The following is a 15,937-nucleotide window of genomic DNA, read 5'->3' as shown; positions in this document are numbered from 1 at the left end:
GTCAGCAGCTTGGATAGCTCCTATGGTATTCTGGATGGTCCTGACTGAAACCCAGAATGAATTAATAGCCCCACAGAAATCAGAGACATCAGCCTCCACTGGAATTGACCCAGACCCTCTCTGCACCTTCAAAAGTTTAAATAAACACAGAGAAGCCCTCCCATGCAGGCCTTTCAAGTATCCACTGGCAAACACAATGGATGCTGTCTTTATATCATACACCTCTGTATTAGGACCTTTCCAGAGATAGATATTCTTGCAGAGGGAATAGAAACTGGTTAGCTATTTATTGAGCACAGTTCATAGAATCATAGGGTTGGAAGGGGCCTACAAGACCATCGAGTCCAACCCCCTGCAGGAAGCCTGATTCAGAGAACATTCCTCACCTAACATCTGAATTCCGGGGAAATTAAAATCTTCTCTGTACCCACACCACAGTGTTGAGTTGCTGAGAAAATGCAGTTTTGCCTTCCTCCTCCAACTATTGTAGTAATGAGTGTTGCGTGGATCATGGTCACTCTAGTAACCATCATAGGTATGCACTGAAGGCCACAACTGCCCTGTCTATGCCATTTTGCAGAGTTTAAAACAGCTCACCATTTCTGGTCACCTTTGAAAGTGGTGTGGTCCTGCTCTGCAACACTGAAGCTCATATTTTAAATACCTTAAAAAAAAAGCAAACAAAGAAACAAAACAAACAAGAGCCTGGCAATCTATCCGCTACAAAGCAGAATTGCCCCATTCCATTCTGTGGTTGGGGAGGAATAGCACCTTTGGGGCTGGCTGAGGGTTAGCAGTACTTTAGTGCTTGTAACAACCACTTGGGGTTGGCTAGAAAGCCCTTACACACAACACTGGGTAGAATCCAGCATAAATCCTACTTAAAGTAGACCCATTAAAATGAAAGGGACTTCTGTTAGTCACAACTGGCATTCCATTAATTTCAATGGGTCTACTCTACATAGGACTTATGCTGGATTTTACCCACTACCTCCTGCTGTCAGCAAATGTTGATAAGAGAGGTGTCCTGGCACAGGATCGCCCTTGGTCAGCCTTCCCCAACCTGGTGCCCTCCAGATGTGTTGAACTACAACTCCCAGCATATCCCAGGTAGCCAGGCTGGCTGTGGGATGCTGAGAGTTGTAGCCCCAGCACATCTAGAGGGCACCATGTTGAGGAAGGCTGACCTAGGTGGTTGCCTGCAGCTGCCTTGTAGTACAACTGATCCCACCAATTACAACCTTGTCAGCCACACAGAGGGGGGACAGATGACATTTAATCACATTTACTGTCATACTTAAGAGAAAAGCCATTGTTCCACTGCAGATTCCTCCCGGAAAGAAGGCTCAGTCAGTTCTTTCAGTGCCTTGAACCTTCTCTTCTTCCTCTTAACTGAAAGCCCAGGGGGAAGCGATGTGAAACTGATGTGAACACACCCTGACCTTTCATCAGTTGGTTTCTTCTGGGATTTGTCCTGGAATTCTGAATCCCATGGCAGTCTGGTCCAAAGTGTTCCTGGGGCTGGAATTAACATAGCTGGAACGGGTTTCTGCTGTGCAACTGGTCCTCTGGAGGAACTGGAGGAAATTCTCATGGATGGAGCCTTCTGGGCTGGAGATGCACAGCTCTTGGGTCAGGGGCTTGCTGAGGCAGTGTTGGCCCAGCTTGGCTAGCTCTTCCCTGATTTGACGGTTCAGTAGCCCATAGAAAAAAGGGTTGATAGCAAAAGAGGAATAGGCAAGCCAGGTCACAACAATCTCACCATAACCAGGGATGGAAGAGGCAGAGGTGATGGAGCAGTGTAGATGGAAGGAGAAGAACGGGAGCCAGCAGCAGAGGAATTGGCCTACAATCAGGACCAATGTCAGGGCAGCTTTATTCCCACCAAACAAGCGTTCTGGGGACAGCCTGGGAGGCACATTCCTGGTTGTGATGATAGTGACTTGGCTGTGGATGGAGTCCGACCTTTGCCTGGGAGTGGCTGTCCAGGATGGGGCAGGAACATGCTGCAAGGACGCAATCCGGGCCACTTTGTAGATGCTGCCATAGACGCCAAAGATGATCAAGGTGGGCAGTATGAAGCAGAGAGTGCTGAAGATTATCACAAAGATCTTCTTGTGGGCTCCGGGGCTCCAGGAGACAGTACATCTGCTGGCACTGCTAGCACCATTGTCTTGGGGCCAGCCCACCAGTGCCAAAGCAGCCACGAGGATGGACTTGATCCAGACGAAAAGCACAACGGTGGCTGCCAGCCGAGTTGTCATCTTGACTTCGTACCTCATGGGGTGGACAATATAGTAGTATCGTTCAATGCTGATGACGGAGATGGTGAGGATGGAGGCGCTGATGAGGCAAACGTCCAGGAAGATCAGTGTCTGGCATTCGGCGATGCTGTATAATACTCTGTTGAAGCAGGTGGAGCTGGAGATAATCCCCAGGGGCATGACGAAAATGGCCGACAACAGATCGACTAGGCAGAGATGGCAGACGAAGATGAACTTCCTCAGGAGAGGTGTCTTGAGAATGACGACCATGACTGCTGTGTTGGCCACCAAGGCAATGACGCTCAGCATGACCATGAAGAAAATGCCAATGGCCTCTTGAAATTGGGACATCCCAAGTGCATCCAGTCCCTGGGTGGAATTAATCCTAGTTTTGTTCACCATTGTCCCCTGAGGTCTGTTTCAAAGTGGCCTGTGCCTTCGCAGCAAGAACTGCCAGTGAATGTGTGGAGTATGTGTCACTGCCACCATCTTCTTTCCTGGTAGTTCTTGGTCACTGTGGAGAAGAGCAAACCTTAGTAACATCATAGCAAATGGGGCAGAATAGCCTTCCCCATTGGCCATGCTGGTTGGGAATGATGGGAGTTGCAGTCCAACACGTCTGGAGGGTGCCAGGTTGCAAAGACTGGGATCGAATGTGCTAGAAGCCAATGGGAGACAAGGTGATTTGGTGATCTAACCATCACAAAGGCAACTCAAGGTTACCACCAAAGTGCCATTCTGTGTACACATAGGGGCTATAGCAGGAAATAGTGATGGGACACATATCAATATGACACATGGAAAACTCAAATTACCAGGGTGGTGTTGGTGGTAATAGCTACTGTTGTTAGAAGGCGCGGGGGGGGGGGGATGATTTGGTTAAACATAGAGGTAGTGGTGGTGGGGCTTGTGGATTTAATTAAGGACCCTTAGCTTCGCCCCTCCCCTGTCCCATTATTGGAGCGCTGGGATGTTCATTGCTACGACTGCCAACTGTGATGTTCTTCATCCTGTTCAATGATAATTGAGAATACTACAATTGTTTCTTTCAGAGACTTACAGTACAATCCTATGCATGATTACATAGACCAAGAGAGGGGAACTTTTGGCCCATGGGCCTGATCCAGCCTGCAGACTTTCCCCATATGGCCTACAGAGGCATTGATTCCGTCCATGGGCCCTACCCAAGCTCCACCCCAAAGAATTTACTGAAGGCTTGGGAAAGGGGTGGCAATCCCCTGTTATCCCCAATCATTGATCACCTCCCCAAGTCCTCTGGAGGCTACTAAAGGCTGGGGGAGGGGGAGGGAAATCCTGTGTTCAGCAGAGTTTATTCCCAGGTAAATATGTTCAGGATTGCTGCATTAAACCAGGTGTTGCATATTCTGCAATTCTGAATTAGTGCAGAAAGATATACATGGAATGTGACACTTGGTACAGAATTCAATTTTCTGAGAATTTTAGCTTTCTTTCTTTTCTTTTCTTTTATTTTAAAAGCAAGTTTCTAGCCCACAGGACTACAAAAAGAAGTTTGTCAGTATGCAGGAAATACCTGGTGAATCCCAGAAGCAAGTAAAAAGATTTCCATGAGACTGGGGGTTGATTTTCAGTGCCTTGCCCAGCTCCTTGCCCCTCCCCAGGACTGGCAGAAGCAGATTAAATTATGTTAAATAAGCATCTCTTAGCAAATGCTCTTGGCTTCTTCCGGTCCAGACAGGGGCTGGTAGTCCTAACAATCATTGCTCTTCCACTGCAAACTAAAAGCAGAATTGCAACTGATTTTCCACACTACTCGGAATATTGCACTTTTCCTGTTTGTTCATCCCACTATGTTCTGTCCACACTAATGAGTGTGATATAGCGGCCTTGGGTGGGGAAGGTCCCGAGTACCCTTTTTTGGTTAGAAAAGCGGGGCATAACTCAAACAAAGAAACAAACAAGGTTCAGCTCACCTGAGCAGCCATTTGAAGCTCATAACACATTTGCTATAAACTTTGTTGTGTGCACCATTTTTATCCCCCTATTTTTAATTGCTCTTTTAATTAGAGCTAAAACACCTGTCCAGCTATAATTATTCAAAAATATATGAAAATATTTAATGAAATACCACTTAAATAGAGCTATAGAAATATAATGTGTTTTTTAAAAAAAAATATGGAAAAACTTTGCCATTCACTGCCGTTTTGGTAAGGTGGTTAATAATGCTAAGACAGACAGGGTCTTTAAAAAGTCATTTTTAAAAAGTGTTACGTTATTGCACGATAGCGTTCCAGCATTCTTCCAGCCTGCCAGCAGCCTTTTCCTAGTTCTTGGCCTCTGCTGATCCAGTGCCAGGGACGGAGCTCGTGGGGAAGCATGGTCTCTGAGGCAGAATTGGCCTGAGACCATCTGAGACGGCCTGGGCCCTGTTGTCCCTCTTGTTACACTAGAGTAGGTTGGAAGGCCCAGCCTCACTTAGGGCAGCCTTCCCCCAACCAGGTGCTCTCCAGGTGTTTTGGACTCCAACTCCCAGCATTCCTGACCATTGGCAATGTTGGCTGGGGCTGATGGAAGTTGAATTCCACAACGTCTGGGGGGCACCAGGTTGGAGAAGGGCCTGTTATGCCATACAACAGGGTGGACAAAGTTCCTAGGGCTACAAACTGCGTACCCAGATAACCACGAGCACAAGACACACCAGCACTTCCAGAGCCTCAGCTCTTCCTGCCAGCTGACTGCTCTCATGTTCTCCTCCTTTCTTTTCTCCTTCCCAGTCTTTTTCTCACCTTCGATGGCTGAGCCTCTCCCTAGACCACTGGTCCTACAGTTCCACCCTCCGCTCAGATCACTGGACGACCCCTTATTTGGGGTCCCTGCTCATTGGGTCCTTGCTGCCACTGCTGCTCCCTCCCTAGAACATGCACAGAGACAGTAGCCCCTTCCACGTGTTACAGGGGGACACATGGAGGACGGGAGCAGGACTGGGCCTGCTGTGCCCACTCCCCCAACCCCCAGTTGCCTGTCTGCACAGAACCTGCACAGACAAGTTGACAGACATAGGGTTTTCTCCCCTCAAAGCTGGGTGAAAGCCTTGCTTTTCCAGAATCAGGAGAGAATGCTGTGCTCAGATGGGTTCTTTGCAGAGCTGGCAGCTGAAGATGCAAAAGTCTGGAGCAGGACCAGCATGCACAAGCCCGCTCCTCCTGTCTATGCAGTGTAATGTATGAAAGGACCTTTGCAGCCACCATGAAGCCAGCTTTTAAACACCTGCTCACTGCAAGTCTTCCCTACTTAATTCAACAAACCATGGGAATGATTACTACTTTCCTTTCTACTTCATATATAGGTTCGGGTGCTACCAAGAATACCAAAGATCTGGGTTCATCTTCACTGGCCATATCCTCCTACACAAACCTATGAGTCATAGAATAGTAGGGTTGGAAGGGGCCTACAAGACCATCGAGTCCAACCCCCTGCTCAATGCAGGAATCCAAGTCAGAGCATCCCTGGCAGATGGCTGTCCAGCCTTGTCTTGAACGCCTCCAGAGTGGGAGAGCCCACCACCTCCCTAGGTCATTGGTTCCATTGTCGTATTGCTCTAACAGTCAGGAAGTTTCTCCTGATGTTCAGCTGGAATCTGGCTTCCTGTCACTTGAGCCCATGATTCCATGTCCTGAACTCTGGGATGATTGAGAAGAGATCTCGGCCTTCCTCTCTGTGACAACCTTTCAAGTACTTGAACAGCGCTATCATATCTCCCCTCAGTTTTCTCTTCTCGAGGCTAAACATGCCCAGTTCTTTCAGTCTCTGTTCATAGGACTTCGTTTCCAGTCCCCTGATCATCTTTGCTGCCCTCCTCTGAACCTTCTCCAGCTTGTCTGCATCCTTCTTAAAGTGTGGTGCCCAGAACTGGACACAGTACTCCAGATGAGGCCTAACCAGTGCTGAGTAGAGGGGAACTAGTACTTCCCAGGATTTGGAAGCTATGCTTCTATGAATGCAGCCCAAAAGAGCATTTGCCTTTTTTGCAGCCACATCACATGGTTGGCTCATATTCAGCTTGTGATCGACAACAATTCCAAGATCCTTCTCGCTTGTAGTGTTGTTGAGCCACATATCCGTGCATTCAATTTCTTTTTCCTAGGTGCAGAACTTGGCGTTTATCCCTATTAAATGTCATTCAGTTGCTTTCTGCCCAGCGTTCCAGTCCATCAAGATCACTTTGAATTTTGTTTCTGTCTTCCAAGGTATTAGCTATCCTGCCCAATTTTGTGTCATCTGCACATTTGATCAGCATTTCCTGCACCTCCTCCTCTAAGTCATTAATAAAAATGTTGAAGAGCACTGGGCCCAGGACTGAGCCCTGCGGTACCCCGCCCATTACCTCTCCCCATTTCTGGAATCACCTATTCCAGAGCCAGGGCTTTAGACTTTTTGCATTGCGAGCAAAAATTTCAAGATGATATCTCCTTCTATGCTTGGGATGGAGTTCTTTTTAACAACGGAGGAAGATGGAGGTTAAAGGCAGGATGATGGAACCCTCGTTGGAATCTACCACCTGTCACACCACTTCATGGTAAGGCCAGCCCTGATTTCCACAGTGTATCTCATGGAATGCTGCCTTTGGAATGAATTCCTTGAGGACCATGGGGCAGTATCCAGTAATCCTACACAGAGTAGCCCCATTGAAGTGAATGGGCCTAGTTTACGCAGGACTACCATTGGATACTGCTCCATATTCCCTCCGTCCTCCTATATCCTTATTGCAAAATTCTAGTGATGAGACATTGTGACACATCTGGATCACAGGAGGAGTTTCTCCATCCTGTTCCCTTCACAGAAAGCATCCACCCAGTGAATGACTTTTAACAATGACAAAACAAACTTTTGACATTGTGGCCACAGGTCCATTGTTCCCAATACCCCATTCCATGCGTACTTATCTCCGATACTTTAGACCAGCAGTTTCCAACCTTGGGTCCCCAGGGTTGTTGGAGTACAACTGCTATCAGCCCAGCCAGCATGGCCAATGGGTCAGGGATGATGGGAGTTGTAGTCCAACACTGGGGGACTTGCGATTGGGAATCCCGCTTAGGCTCTCTTTGCACGTGCAGCCAGCCGCGTGGGAGCCCACTTCTGCATGATGTGATCCCATGTGGCGGAGAGGTGGGGGAGAGTTGCCAATAATGCAACCACATCAAGAGACACACCCACTTGGACTAACTGACACAGTTGTGTTATTCACACATGCTTCTGTAAAACATGAGATCACCCCGTATGGAAGTGGTTCGTAGACTGCTGGCTGCATGTACGAAGGGGGCCTTGGTGCACTCTCAGGTAGCTGTCACGCAAATGGCAGTAATAAGAGGGGAAATGCTGACAACTCAGAGCTTCCTTTGGCATTTTCACCAGTGGAGACTGGTGGCTTCTATGTCAGTGGGGCGGTACATCCTCTCTGGGTTTCAGTCAGAACTCTAAAGGAGCTATGCAAGGTGCTGAACCCTATCCTCAAAATGGGTTCAGCACCCTGGATAGCTCTTTTAGAGTCCTGACTAGTTCCAACTGAAACCCAGAGTGGATTTACCACCCACTGACCTAGGAGCCTCCACTGATTTCCACGACATGCCGAGGAGGCCATTCATTTTCCATTTTGATTTTAAAATTTAACCTGAAAAATAACTTTCCAATGGCACAGTGGAGTGTATGGGAAATGACCCCTGGGTGCGATCACACATTCTTCTCCCTGTCACCAGCTCTGCATGCACCGTTGCTGAGCTGAAGCTATGGAAAGGCAATTACAACAACCGGGTTTCCATTCGGAATCCTCTTGAGCATCCTCCTGCATGGTGCAGCGGAAGAGAAGACGATGATGGGGTGGTCCACAAAGAACAAGCAAAGCCCAGCAATGATCCATGATAAAACACACAGTGAGGAAGGAGAATGGAACATCTCTCCAGAAAGAGTGCAGGACAGGGAGAGCACACACATGCCCATGCACGTGAGTGCGCGTGCGTGCGCGCCCCCACACACACACACACTCCAGTAGGTCTGAAGCAAGGCAACACATTAGATTGGGCAGGGGGATCACTTTCACTATTATTTTTTCCTACTGTTTTGAAAACAGTATGGATCCTGTCTTTTCCCACAGCTGTCCAGGGAGGCCGTGTTCAGAATATTACATTTCTGTTAGGAACCTCCCTTTTATCGCCACCGGGCACTTTGCGGGCAATAGGCTTGGTATCAATGTATTCTTTACATCAGCCTTCCCCAAACTGGTGCTCTTCAGATGCATTGGATGGCAACTCCCATTAACCCCAGCCAGCAGGGACAATGAGCTTCCTGGCTGGGGATGATGGGAGTTGCAGTTCAACCCATCTGGGGGGCATCAAGTTGGGGGGCATCAAGAGGGCTGCTTTACACAAATTCTCTCTCTTTACTGTGTTAACTACTGACATGTATTTTTCGACAGAAGGGGTTTTTTTGTTTTTTTTAAACACTCGGCTAAACAGATCCAGACAGGGTTTTCCCCTCCAGTATCTCCCCATGATGAGACACATTCTCTGTCACTACCATCTTCATTTTCACAAGTCTTCTTTGCACTCATTTCAGTTTGGACTCTCCCTTCTTGAACACAGGGGAGCACATTTTGACCCAGCAGGCTCACTCATGCCTTGCACAAGAGTATCTCTCTGTTTCCCCACCCTTTCTGGAACACATCACCTAAGAGATCCTAGTACTGAAATGGGAAAACAGGAAGGAAGCCGTCTTCTACTAAAGGTCCAGGGGCCCAGTGAGTGGAAAGGGCCTGCATCCCACTTTCTCTTATTGAATGAAGCATCAGCCCCCCAGCACAGAACTACTTCCTCCCCAGAAGCTCCACAAAGAAGTAACTCACCCAACTCAAGTGCACCTGGAGGTCCTTTGGTGGCCAGCGGCAACCCGGGCTCTGGTCTCCTCCTGCGCAGTGAGTTCTTCATAACTTCCCAGCCAGGGCAACGGTCACTCCAGATCTGCCCCCCCCCCTGTGTTAATCAAGACGGCCTTATCAATTTTCCATGCTCCACTGTGTCCTTTTTCCTAGACAGCAAGCTGGTGATGCTTTCCTGGTTTGAACCAGCTCCATTTACAGGCAGCAGGGACAATTGTCCTGTTTACAATGAGCGGCTTTGTTTGTGGAATCAAAGTCCTTTCCTGCTGTAGGGAGAGGAGAGCCTAGGCAAGGCGGCAGTTGCCCCCCCGCAGGTAGCTCATCATCGGGAAGATGCTGGGAAGCACAAAATCCCTAGGAAGGCCTCGCCTGCTCCTGAGGCGAGGGAGGGATGGCTTCTCCTCACCTGGCATGGTGCTGGGAGCCTGCGGCTGCTGCTGCAGGAGCGGCTGCTGCTGGTTCCCTCGCTGGGGCTGGCACCGGCTGTCACATCTGGGCTCTGCCTGGCCTTTTAAAGCACTGGCTGTCATTCACAGAGAGAATTCTACTGGGTCCTAAGCACCTCCCATGGAGACCCGTAGCATGGGCTTGGGTGACCCTGGGTCACTCTTGCAGTAGGGTGGGGGGTTCCAAGGCTGCAGCTCAGGAATCCTCACAGATGCACCAGGGAGATCATTGGGCCTGGCTGTTCCACTCGGGTGGAACGAGCCTTACCTGGAGAGGGAAGAGCAGCAGGATGCAAACAAAGTCCTTTTTCGGTGGTGAAAGCGGAGCAAAGGCAGAGCCCCAAGGCCTGCCTTTCCAAGGGCAGGGTTTCTACCCAGCCAATTTGAAAAGAGATTGGGCCATTTTTTTATACTGTGCATTGATAGTCATGTTGGAAGGTACGTATGTATTTTAGTTCGGCCTCAGAGCCAGATGATGGGCAATTTTTAATGTGTATACATGAATTAAGACAATAGATGAGCAACGGCTCCTTGTTTCATTTGATGTAGGTGGCAATTTTATTCTCATGATCGGCTTATGGCAGTCTTCTGCAACCTGGTGCCATCCAGATGTTTTGATCTACAGCTCCCAGCATTCCTAACCATCAGCCATGCTGTCTGGGACTGATGGGAGTTGAAGTCCAAAACAGCTGGAGGGTGCCAGGTTGGGGAAGGCTGCCATAAGCTCTCTGTTGCCCAGAGATTTCTTGTACCTAAAATTGCACAGACAAGATGTATAGCTACTCTGTTCTATGGTGCTGTAACCAAGTCATCAGAGGATGGAAACTGGTGCTTATGCAAAGGCACTCTCATTTTTAAAATTTATGCTTTCACTGAAGGCTTGTTCTTTATTCTTCATGTGTTCTAGGACTGAGCTTGGCTTGAGAAAAGATTCTGGCGATGTGTATACGTAGCCTTTCTATGGTGATTACACAGTGCAAGTGCCCCAAATTCTGTGTCTTTGCAATTCCCTGAGTATGCAGATGGAGAAATTGGTATTAGACACACAATTCAGCATGTCGAGAATTGCTCCAACCCCCTGTATGTTTTGGTTCCCCTTTTGCACACTTTTCTTAGCTCTACAACATCCTTTTAGCCCTGGTCAAGGCTGTGTTGACTACCTATTCTTCACACAGCTGGCTGAATACCATGGGAAATCCTGGGACAATACCTGGAAAAGTATTCACATCATGGCCCAAGGATTAAAAATTAAGATGAAGCAAAATGAAGTGGAAGCATTGATTCTTAAACGTCTTTCTATTCAGATGTACCCATGTGAGCCCTGTTCGTCAAGTGCAGGCCAGTAAGAGCTACAGCCCAGCTAACTAGTGAACGCAATCTACCAATTCTGCCCCACTGAAATCAAGGGGGCACATACAACTGATTTCACTGCACTTGATGCTTGGCAGCTGAACATGTGAATTTATTGAAATACATCACTCTCAAGGTGATGCAAGACCATTCTGTCTGTGATGGCCAATTCACACATATAAATCATCTCATTATCTTGCAATCAAGTGATGAACCTGCATGTGTGAACCAGGCTCAGGTCAGTTCAATTGCATTCAATGGCATTTCACTTTTGTACTTTCCCCTGGATTTTGGTTTTGTGCATGTTCTGCCTATTTGATAAACGTTGAATCCTTACTGAACCACACAGGACTGTAAATGGCTCAGGGGTGATCCATGATTTTGATAAATTCTAAAAGCATAAAACTACCTTCATTTTTCCAAGAAGTCTGAACAGTAAACACTCATCCTCTGAAACCCAGGACCCACCCTTTACAGTCTTTTACCTTGGGCTACGCATGTTTCTAGTCACCAGTGATAGTCTTTAAATGGGGGAAAGAAAGGGTACCATCAATGAGCTGGAAACACAGCCGCTGCTCCCTAGTCACAACAGAGCAACCATATCAATGTGACCTGTATAAATTATGCACATTTGACTACAATTGAATCTGCTAGTTGAATCTGCTAGTCATGGGAAGGGGTAAAGAACAGCTGCACAGGGCACAGTGAGGCCCCACTCACTGGCCCCTGGAAATCCTGCTCAGACCCTGTCCCCCTGCAGGTTCTGAAATGTGGCCAGCCATCCTCTACACACATTCAAGCCCGTTGTTGTGATGTATCCATATATGGGCTGTACTGCTTCAGGCTGCAAGTGGGAACTCACATAACTGAATGATCCTCTATTAAAGCAAAACCCTGCACACAGAAAGCTAGCATTTCAAGAAGAAGCTTGGTTAACTGAATGCTCCTCTATTAAAACAAAACAAAACCCTGCTCATAGAAAGCTAGCATTTCAAGGAGAAGGCTTGGCTACAACCCTATTCTGCAAGATGCTAGTCGTGTGTATTTGTTTTAAGACAGGAGCATTCAGACATATAAGTCCTCAACTTGTAGTCTGAAGTCATACAAGTTCACGAACTCAGTGAGAACCTGGCCATAAAGCAATATGGCTGTCTAAAAAGAGAGTGAGGGAGGGAAAGATTATATTCCTCTACAAGGAAAGGTTACAATGTTTGGGGCTATTTAGTTTAGATAACAGGTGAGGTGAGCAGGATGATAGAGGTGCAAATTATGCATGTCATTAAGAAAATGGATAGAGAAAAGTGTTTCTCCCTCTCTCATAATACCACAACCTGGGGTGATCCAATTAAGCTGGACGGTGGGATATTCGGGAGAGACAAAAGAGAGAAGTTCTTCACACAACCCATAGTTATGGAATTCACTGTCACAAGATGTATTGAAAGCTTTAAAAGCAGGATTAGACAAATTCATAGAGGATAAATCTATCAATGGCTACTAGTCATGATGGTTATCTGCTACCTTCAGGATCATGCCTCTAGATACCAGTTGCTGGAGAACAACAGTGGGAAAGAGCTATTGCCCTTGCGTCATGCTTGTGAGCATCTGCTCTGACCAAAGTGCTGCTTCACTGTTGCCATTAGCAGTACTAAAGCAGCTGTTCGGGCTGCCATCAGTGCCACTGTTTTGGGGGCATTGGCAGTTTTTGTGGTGGCCAGGGGCCTTGTAGGGAGGGGACACACAACTGGGCTTGGGGCCCACAGGTTGTACACCCTTGATATTCACGGTCATCCTACTTCCTTTACATCTTCCCTATGGGATCACTACACGGGCTTGTATGTTAACTAACAAATTCCAAATTTGTTCTTGGAATTCACATATTGGCATGGAATATTCTTTGCATCAATGCAAGAGAAAGGCTATTCACGGCTGCTGGTCCGGATGGCTAGATGCTACCTCCAGTATCATAAGCAGTGTGCCTGTGCACACCCATTGATGGGGAACACCAGTGGGAGGGTGCTGTTGCACTCATGTCCTGCTTGTGGGTTTCCTACAGGAAGCTGGTAGGCTACTGTGTGAACAGAATTCTGCCTGAGATGGACCCTTGGTCTGATCCAGCAGGGCTCTTCTCTTACATGCTTATGAAAAGGAGCAGCAGGTTTGCTCTGGGCCTGAGAGTGTGGCGCATACACCACCTGGGAGGGGAACCCATTTAATAATTCTGTGCCATAGAGCCCAGCCTGAAATGCCAGTATTACTGCCCTGCTTTCATGAAGGAATTTCTCCCAAAAAAATCCAGGCTGGGTTGAGGTACAGCCATCACAAACGCCCCCATGCATAAGCTCTTCCCAAGGTTCTTGCGGCAAAGGGTCAATTATCCTTGCTGTTCCTCTATCCAGCAGGGGGGTTCCAGTTCAGGCACCAGGGATTCCTCACTCTCACAACTACAGCTCCACACTTCAGCACCACAAGGGAGACCACATAACACGCCCCCCTCCCCGCCACTGGATCTTTGGAGAAATTACAGCAGGACAGGAGGACAATAATGCCAGCTTTCCCCAACCTGGTGCCCTCCAAATGCTTTGGACTTCAACACCCATCTGCCCCAGCCAGCATGGCCAATAGTCAGGAATGCTGAGAGTTGTCATCAAAAACATCTGGGCTCCCGACTAATTTTATATGATTGGTTTGGCTAAAAGCAACAATGGCCCATAATTGGCTATGCAAAATGCCAGAATTTCTCTAACGAAAGTCTGTTCCAGCCATGTAGGGAAACAAACCATCACTTGTCTCCCAGGTTGTGCAGGAAGCATTTACACAACCCAAAACACTTTAATTGCTGCTGTTATTCCACAGCCATCACTGTCTCTTGGCGGTCTACTGTAGCTATTATCCAACAAAAACAAAGCTAGATAGTGGATATAGAATGTGTGCACACAGGAGACAGCTAAGTGAACATTGATAACTTTGCTTGGTGTTTCTGCTGAAGCAATTCCTACTGTAGGAGGAGGAGAAAAATGCCTTTATTTGCTTTTAGAAGTGCCATGCCCCTTTGGTGGCGGGAACTGCTGCAGCACAGTCAGCAAACCTCCAGTCACACATGCCGTTCTCTCACCCCCCAGCCCCAGCACGTAGTTCATTTCTTTGACTCTTGGCCTTTCATTTGCCAGGAAAAAAGCAAGGAAAATGCAACTAACACTGCTCCTTTCCTACTAATTGTATTTCCCAGGACTGTTCATTTTCTGCAGTTGCACCTCTGCAGAATTTGCTATCTGATTGTTTTTAGATACCAGATATTTGCACCTGACATCCGTACCTGTGAACAAACAGCCGAAGGCACATGTGCGAGAAAACCGAAAGGGTTAAAATGGCTTACACAACCTCCCACTCCAACCAACAGAACTTGTAACCCTTTAGTAATCAACAGTTGGGTCAGAACCTACAACTCAATCACCCTGGACTCAAAATCAGGGCCACCCAGAGGAATCTGGGGGCCCAGGGCAATGAAATTTCAGGGTCGTTTTCATGTTTAAATACAAGTTGTTTATCTCTTACAAATCGACAATGTTTAAAGGAAATTTTGGTGGCAAAATGGTTAAAATATACTATTCTTCATTTAGTTAAAATTTAAAATTCTGTATTAGCTACAGCCTGAGTAACTTGGTGACAAAGTTTTAGGGGGCACTCCAACCCTACTTCAAAACGCTGTTGTTGTTCCAGGAGTGAACTGGTGTGGCATCAGCAGGTCAGGGAGCTGGATCGTTATCACCGCCCCGGCAAACTGGGTTTGGAGGCCCCTTAACATGATGTGTTTTTTTTTTTTTACTTTCACGTTTTTTTTAAGTTAAAAATTGGAAATAAAAGGGAGGGCCCTTAAGTAGTGGGTTAAACAAAAATGATTGCAAATCACTGGGAATGGCCAATGTGCTTGAGGCGGAGAAGGGGCCCCTACTGGCCCAGAGCTGCCTGGGCCCCAAGGCGCTCAGTCTGCCAAAGGTATTTTTTCAGAATGAGTGCTGGTTCAGATTCAGATGTGGTGCTAACATTAAAAGGAAATGAAAATAAAAAGATTAAATAAGTGTTAATTGTAATTAAATAATTTTAATAATATTATTATGCTTTTTAATTTTTAAATATAAATATAATTTTAATAATATTTTACACCTTTCAACAGATATTTAACATCAACATTTCTTAAAATAAAATCATAGGATTTCCTCCCAATACTGCTATACTAATCCACCACCAATAACGAGTAGGGAAACGTAAATGTTCTTTATGTGTTTATTTTTTTTTATTGCTACAACACAGTACTTGTTTATTTTTTATCCTCAATAGGCTCAATCCACCAACACTTTTAAAAACAGATTAATATTAAACTGAAATGAATGCACAACAGATTGTTATATACAATCACAAAAACAGAATGCACAACAGATTGTTATATACAATCACAAAAACAGATTAATATTAAACTGAAACTGAATGCAAAACAGATTGTTATATACTGCAAAAGTTAGAGTCTGAACTGTGTACATAGATGGGTGGAAATAGGGGGATTCTAGGAAAAACCAAAAACCCAGAGATTTATTTCAGTTCTAGGAAAATCAATGACAGGGTAGTTGCAGAGCATCTGTCTTCAAAGAACATAATCACACACTAAAGTGGAAATTCTTTGACCTTTAACAAAATTATATTTATTTATTTAGTTTTTAAAATCCTCAGTTTCTTGAAATTAAAAAATGCTCTCCTTGCCTTGGCTCATGTGAATGGCTCGATATATATATACATACATACATACATACATATGCGTGCTTGTCAGGGCCCCCCTTGCTATGCAGGGGCCTGGGACAAACTGCCCCGTTTGACCCCCCCCCCCCGCCTCTGGGCAGGCCTGCTCAAAATGGGCTGAACCAGTGTTACGACATCATTTCCCTTCTTTCTGTCCCCCCCGCCCCTTAGGCTTAAAGACA

General features: G+C 46.6%; 2 protein-coding genes across 3 annotated transcripts in view; one reads left to right on the top strand and one right to left on the bottom strand.

Annotated features, from left to right (window-relative positions):
- Positions 1-15,937, top strand: part of PCBP4 (poly(rC) binding protein 4) — a 104,838-nt gene that overhangs the window by 67,640 nt on the left and 21,261 nt on the right. The window lies entirely within an intron of this gene.
- GPR62 (G protein-coupled receptor 62) lies at positions 1,449-2,666 on the bottom strand. The gene has a single exon (XM_084832458.1). It carries the CDS (start codon positions 2,664-2,666, stop codon positions 1,449-1,451), a length of 1,218 nt encoding a protein of 405 aa, XP_084688584.1.

Source organism: Heloderma suspectum, chromosome 2, assembly GCF_057233095.1.
Source record: "Heloderma suspectum isolate Gila_16-S chromosome 2, 16-S_ref, whole genome shotgun sequence".
Classification (NCBI taxonomy): Eukaryota; Metazoa; Chordata; class Lepidosauria; order Squamata; family Helodermatidae; genus Heloderma; species Heloderma suspectum.
The sequence above is the reverse complement of the archived record's forward strand: the minus strand, read 5'-3'. Positions and strand labels throughout refer to the sequence as shown.